Source organism: Archocentrus centrarchus, chromosome 5, assembly GCF_007364275.1.
Source record: "Archocentrus centrarchus isolate MPI-CPG fArcCen1 chromosome 5, fArcCen1, whole genome shotgun sequence".
Classification (NCBI taxonomy): domain Eukaryota; kingdom Metazoa; phylum Chordata; class Actinopteri; order Cichliformes; family Cichlidae; genus Archocentrus; species Archocentrus centrarchus.
Genome location: NC_044350.1, coordinates 15,892,106 through 15,899,260, shown reverse-complemented (window position 1 = coordinate 15,899,260; position 7,155 = coordinate 15,892,106). Strand labels below are relative to the sequence as shown.

The 7,155-nt window shown below is 38.6% G+C and overlaps 1 protein-coding gene across 1 annotated transcript; it reads right to left on the bottom strand.

Annotated features, from left to right (window-relative positions):
• Positions 1–1,032: 1,032 nt before the first annotated feature.
• faim2b (Fas apoptotic inhibitory molecule 2b) lies at positions 1,033–5,845 on the bottom strand. The gene is made up of 12 exons (XM_030729037.1): positions 5,596–5,845; positions 5,265–5,310; positions 4,908–4,975; positions 4,757–4,821; positions 4,604–4,657; positions 4,430–4,480; positions 4,281–4,320; positions 4,151–4,188; positions 3,956–4,043; positions 3,775–3,870; positions 3,461–3,514; positions 1,033–3,347 (listed from the first exon to the last, which is right to left on the bottom strand). Exons 1-12 carry the CDS (start codon positions 5,608–5,610, stop codon positions 3,198–3,200), a joined length of 765 nt encoding a protein of 254 aa, XP_030584897.1. The 5' UTR covers positions 5,611–5,845; the 3' UTR covers positions 1,033–3,197.
• Between the last annotated feature and the right edge of the window lie 1,310 nt (positions 5,846–7,155).

Here is a 7,155-nt window from a genome sequence, read left to right as displayed (position 1 = left end):
CATCCTGATGTCAATTTGACAGCTTATTTCATAGTTTCAAAACATTTTGCTGCTAAAACAGGATTTCCAAACAGCTGGTGAAACGGTGTCACATCTGGATTTTCAAAATGCCTCATTTTATTTTCATTTGGTTGATACCAGTATCCCTTTTTTTTTCTCTTTTAACAATTAAATCATACTAATGTGGAATACTAGAGTTTACTATTTCTTGGTGCTAGTGACCAGTTTAAGTAGTTAAATAATAATAAATAATTTTAAGCAAAAATGTTATCTTAAAGCAACATTTTTGAACTACAAAATGCATCTCGTTGCTCAACACTGTATAAACCAAGTTTGGATAGATGGATGGAACCATTTTGAAAATTCAGACCGGCTCATTTTGCTACCTGTTTGTGAATGGTTTTCTTATTTATACAAGAACTCATTTTGTACAGTTTTGTTAGAGGAAAGAGGTTTTGATATTTGCTTATTTTGCAAATGCCACTTGGCTACTTTTGTCTTCCTGTGCCAGAGTTGCTAAATTGTCTGTAACTTGTGTTTTTTTTTTTTTTTATTGATTGAGATTTTACTCCTTCCTTGGTTTTCTCTTTGAATTTGAATATGTCAGTTTTTCTTTTTTAATAAAAGTCTTGTTTCAATGTTTTTGTGAGCGGTTTATTATTGGCTGTATAATGATATCTGTTAAACTGGGGGGGGGGGGGGGGGGGGGTTATGGACAGCTGATCTCACAGTATCATCAGGCATTTTTCATCTTTACCTGCAAATTATTATTTGCAGGGAGCCAAAGATCATTAAAAATGACACTTTTTTTTTTTAAAGTTTACAGGTTAAAAATAAGTAAATGTAATAACTGAATTAATGCAGGGGTAACATATATTCACCAGCCACTGCATTAGGTACACCTGTTCGTATGGCAGCATCTTAGTGCATTTAGGTATGTAGACATGACCAAGATGACTCATGAGCCTAGTGTGGTATAAAGTTTGCTCTTCCAGGAAAGGTTGCTCTGTAGGAACCCACAACAGTACACAGTTGTGAAGATGTTTTCTTTTAATGTTTTATTACAGAACTATCAAACTGAACACACTCGGTAGGTTTCATGCGTCCATTTAATTGTCTTCTCACTTACAAGTACAGCACATAGCCCATGTTCTTTTCAAAGAAATGTATTGTGTCTTTTACTCATTATGCAGACAATTTCCAGTGTTTCCATTATCAACTTGTTAATCTGAAATCATTTTCTATCACAGCTGAAAGGCCACAGTAAATTCACCACATTAATTTAAAAAGATGTCTAATGGCTTTACTCTGATATACAGTACCAGTCAAAGTTTGACCACACCTAATTCAGCGTTTTTTTTATTATATAAAAATTGTCTGCATTGTAGATTCATACTAAAGTCATCCAAACTATGAAGAAATACATACAGAATTATTTGGTAAACAAAAAAGTGTTAAACAAACCAGAATATGTTTTATATTTTAGATTCTTCAAGGTAGGCACCTCTTGCTTAGATGACAGCTTTGCACATCTTGGCATTTTTTCAGTTGGCTTTATGACGTAGTCACCTGGGATGGCTTTCAATTAACAGCTGTGCCTTGACAAGAGTTCATTTCTTGAAGTTCTTGCCCTCTTAATGTGTTTGAGGCCATCAGTTGTGTTAAGAGGTAGAGTTGGTATACAGTGAATAGCCCTATTTGAGTAATGTTCTAATCCATATTATGGCAAGAACTACTCAACCAAGTAAACAGACAGTCCAGCATTACTTTAAGAAATGAAGGTCAGTCAGTACGAAAAATTTCGAGAACTTTGTGACTGCACCTGAGGATACTTCAAAGACCATCAAACATTATGATGAAACTGGTTCTCATCAGGACCACCCCAGGAAAGGAAGACCCCAGAAGCACCCCAGATAAGAGCCCACCTAAATGCTTCAGAGTTCAACTAGCACACACATCTCAATATCAGCTGTTCAGAGTTGACTGCGTGAATCTGGACTTTATGGTTGAATTGCTGCAAAGAAGCAACTGTTGGCTTTTTCATTAAAATCCAAGGCACACTTAATCAGCATGGCTACCACAGCATTCTGCAGAGAAACGCCATCCCATCTGGTTTGCGCTTAGTGGGACCATCATTTGTTTTTCAACAGGACAGTGACCCCCAAACACGCCTCCAGACTATGTAAGGACAATTTAATCAAGAAAGGGGGTGATGGAGTGTTGCGTCAGATGACCTGGCCTCTGCAATCACCTGATCTAAACCCTAAAGAGTGTGCAAAGCTGTAATCAAAGCAAAAGGTGCTTACTTTGAAGAATCTAAAATCTAAGACATATTTTGTCCTGTTTAACACTCTTAAATTTACCACGATTCCTTATGTGTTCCTTCATAGACTGGATGACTACAGTATTAATTTACAATATAGGGAAAATATTAAAAACACTGAATTAGAAGGTGTGTCCAAACTTTTGACTGGTACTGGACATCCATTTTCCCTTTGTGGATGCTCTTTGTTTTCTTTACATCTTTAAAGTCCACTGACTCATACTGCTCAGTACAGTATCTATTTCCTCCAACAAAAAAAATAAATATCAATGCCCAAACTGAGTTTATGCACATACAGTACATACTATAGAACACTAAACCCACCTCATATAATATGAAAAGTAATAAAGTGTATCTACACATTGCAAGTGAAGCAAACAATTAAAACAAACTCAACCCTGCTGAGCTTGAAAGTGTGCATGTCGTGAATCTCCATTATTGGCTCAGCGCTGCATTAACGGAGCGATGCAGCCAACTCTGTACCTGCTTTTATCCACTTATGAGTCTAAAAACGGCATTCAAAACATACACACTGAACGGTGGGGTCATATAGATTCCCAGGGCAATTCACAATATCTAGAGAATGCCAGAGTGCAGTGAAACACTACAGTAAGGTAGCAGACAGGTGTAGGCCAGGTATGGGCACAGTAACAGTCCAGCAGTAGGATTGTACAGATGGGATTTCAGGGTCTCCTTTGATTAGGAGATTATGAACTGAAGAGACGTAAAGGTTAGATAAATAATAGATTGCTCTAATGACAAAGCCATACAGCCTTGATGTCATCTCACTCTGTAGGGAGGTAAATCCAAGTTTGTTCAAATAGTTTAGCTGAGAAGCATTTTTAGTATGCAGGGGAAAAGTGGAAAACAGGCTTCACTCCCGGCCTTCTCCCATGATCTGTAACAGGAAGCTGAAAAGGTAGATAATGTCCAGGTAGAGGCTGAGAGTGGCAAAAATGTATTCCTCTGGACTTATGGTGTAGCGTTTGTTCCCTAAGAGCAGCTGAGTGTCAAATGCCAAGAACTGTGGCAGAGAAAAGGCACAAAGGGAGGGGGGGAAAAAAGGAGAGCAGGTGAGCTCAAGGTAATAATTTGAAAACCAAGCTGGACACTGGAAGTAGGCTGTGTGATTCTTACCAGAGTAAAGAGGATGGCTCCTATTACAGCATAGGTGGCATGTAACCAGGGAACCTGCGAGGTAAAATGCATTACAAAACACTTTTAAGAAGGATAACGGGATGCTAATTTAAGCAAGAGAGCATAGTACATGATTATCTGAGGTGCTAATCCCTTTTCCATTAATGCACACTCAAATACAGCCAGCAGCACCTGACGCATTAACCTACAACTGTTGTTTAACTCATTAATCACAGCTAATTAGGGTTTCTTCTAGAAGGCCGTAGGAGTGTGCTCGTGTGCTAGAACAAGCGAGGGAAGGGGGGTGAACTCACGTATCCAAAAGGGACGACGATGGAGATGGTGATGGCACAGAGGAGCATGACCATGCACAAAGAGAACAGGACTCCCTGGCAAGACGTGACGTCAATCTGCGACAGAGAAAAGATGATGTGTGATTGTGTTTTGTTTAGTTCAAAGCGGTTTGAAGTTCTAGTTTGAAGCAGTCCTTCTCACCTTGCTCTGGAAGCTGAAGATGGTGACAGAAAGACACACCAGAGCTGTGATTCCCAGACACAGCACCACCGACTTGGTGTTGTAAAAGCTGGAGGAAGCACAAACGCATTAAACGCATAAATTAGTGTTGCTGCGTTCTTTCTCATTCAGCTCGGAAAGACACCGATAGCCCCCTACGTCCTAATGTGCGTTTACCTTGACAAAAATCCCATCATGAAGGCCATACTCAAAGTCTGCAAGGAAAAGCCAAAAGGAACAGCTCATTAGGACAGAAGCTCAGTAAGAGCACACAGTATTTTTGTGTTTCACACTGTGTGATACTCACAAAGAGAACTAACAGAATTGTATTCCAAGGAAACTGCCTCCTGTTTTGAAAGAAAAGACAGTAATTTTGTCAATAACATGTGTGTGTATATATATATATATATATATATATAAAAAGAGCACCCTATCAGTTTTCCAAAGAGAGTTTACCTCAGGTCTCCACAGCAGGACAGTGCAATGTAGGTGACGAAAAAGGTGAAACTAAAAAGGAAAAGGATTACAGACAATTTAAAAATGTAAATTAAAACAGTGGCAATGTTAGTTCATGTGTGTGTGTGTGTGTGTGTGTGTGTGTGTGTGTGTGTGTGTGTGTTTTAAACTTACTAGGATACCGAGTACAAGACAGGATGAGTCTGAATAAAAAACCTCACGGGTGCACTGAAAACAACAACAAAAAATTATAATACTTGGAGTAAAGAAGATATTTTATTAGAAAATGATTGTATAGGTAAGCAGAATAAATACAGAAGTACTTACCAAAACGTGAAGAGACTAACAATACCAACAGTCACAAACAGCTGAACCATGAGAATGGCGTAGACCTGCAGGTGCACATGTGCTGTGTCAGATCAATGCGGTACGTATTTTTTATTGGTTTATTTTGTCTGGTCTCGTTTGCTTTCACTACCTTCCTGATGAAAGTCCGCCGGATGGTCTTATCGTCCCAGGCAAACTGGGCCTCCATCTCAGCATAGCCTGGAGAAAGAAGCAGGAGGGGAGACGTGTGAGAGCTGATCTTCCTAACATTACGTTGTAGCATTATTCAGATTACGGATATTAAGGGCGATATTAATAAAAGATTAGCATTTACAATTAAAAATGAAACTAAATGAAAAAAAATAATGCTATGAATAGAATATTCTTTTTAAAATGTTGCTTATTTTGTTTCACATATTACTCTGAATTCCATCTTTATCTACTAAATGTCGGAACTAGAAGAGAGCCAGTGTTTGTACATCTGTAACCAAAAGAATACTTGACTCACCTGCTGTTGCCTCTTGATAGCTGGGAGGCTCATTGTCATTGCTCACCTGTTGGTACACAATCACAATTAGTCACAGCTGCATTTACAGCCACTGTTCAGTGTTAGACACGTGACCCAGCTATTCTTCCCCCTATGCTTTGTGTGCACACTTTATGACACACGAAACTGTACAATTTGCACAAAGTATAAATATATTTATGATCATTTGTTCTCATTTTTTTCAAACTATTAACTCTCTGTTACAATAACACATCTTAGATCTACAGAAATGAATCTGGTTAATATTTCTTTAGTACAGCCTTAGTTTAAGTCAGGAAAGTTAAAAACATACCTTTCCCTTTTTCATGATTTCTCCCTTGTTTTCTCCTTTATGGTTCAGAAGAGGAGGAACACTGCTGTGAAGTCCCTGGTGAGATTTTTTTTTTAATGCTATGAAGCTGTTTAATCCCAAATGTGTAAATGTCTTAGCTCCTCTTTTTTTGTTTATTGCAGCTTGTGGGGCTCCAAAAAAGGTTGTGAGCAAAAAAAAACGTTTGCGGAGTAGTTGTTGATCTGAATTTGTCTGCAGTGTGCGGATTACACTGGAGCTTTATAGGCTCCCATGTAGTTAATCTCTTTCTAACCCTGATCCTGCACCACCCCTATCCCTGGCCTAAAGAGGTCGTTCTAGCAACGTCCAGGTGGGCCCAAAACACTGACATCAGGCCAGACTGTACCACTGCTGTTGCTTAACAGGGGTGTCATTATAACCCTTTTTGCTGCCACAGAGCTTCTGAACAGTGTTCAGGGTCTATTAATCACAGTAGTGCTCACCAAGCAGAAGGACTTACATATCTGGATTGCAAATATTACATTATTATTGTAATCCATTTTGATTTTATATATATATATATATATATATATTGGCAAAATGCAAATATATTATTACCAATCACAGCTACCACTCAATTTCACTAATGTGGGGTTTGTTTGTGTATATCGGCACTTGTCTAAATGGGTGTAAAAATACAGGAGGGTACAGTTGGCTTTTATTTGTTTGTTTATTTTTAGTAGACAAGCTGGGCAAACAAATGACATCATGTTTTTATGTAAGAGACTGCTTTAGTAACAGACACACAAGACTGATTAGTATGAAGTTAAGAACATTATGGTGCACACACTGACCGGCAAGCGAATGCCTTTAATCTACTTTTATTCGGATTTATCGTAACGCTCCCCTGTTTGACAGGCACAGAATTAGAAACATGATGAATGCATGATAGCCTCTTAATGACTGCAAGTCTGTGTTAGGCCACAAACTAAATTAGATTACTAGATTACTTTGTTGTCTCCCGTAGGAGAGAATCACACTGGATCGAGCAACTGTTGCATCTAAAAAATAGACAAAAAAAGCCCCCAAATGGGCACATTTTAGTAAATACAGACCTTAGAATAAATTAAAACTAGGTAAATAATTTAATTTTAAAAACAGTAAACTTCTCTGTCTGTCCTACACGAGCTGTTCATACAGTATGAACCAATGTTACATCCAATTGTATATCTTTTTTTTTTTTTCCCTCTTCAGCTCTCAGCAGAGATGGTCGCACTTTTCTTCTCTCCCCAGCCCTTCCTTTTTACCCTGCTTTGCTGATTGCTGCTTTAGAGCCTCTCTTCACACAACTTCCGAACTGGAATTTATAATTTTGGATCTGGTCAGCTGGTCTCTCAACGCCATTCTTTTGATCAAATTTTCACCATGAGGACATTGGGGGAAGGAGAACCCTATTCCCTCTTATTAATTGACATTCCAGCTGGCTAGGTTATGGTTCCTGGGGGGAAGATGACGTGCCTGTCCATATTGTCAATGGAGGACACACACACATTCGGCTTATTGACACTGGGATTTCTCCGA

Bases quoted from the DNA above. Each gene is read 5' to 3' on its own strand.
- faim2b (XM_030729037.1), bottom strand. The intron at 4,822-4,907 runs GTAGTGAAAGCA...GTGCACCTGCAG, and splicing joins GGCGGACTTTCATCAGGAAG to GTCTACGCCATTCTCATGGT. The intron at 3,348-3,460 runs GTAAGAATCACA...TCTCTGCCACAG, and splicing joins GAGCCATCCTCTTTACTCTG to TTCTTGGCATTTGACACTCA.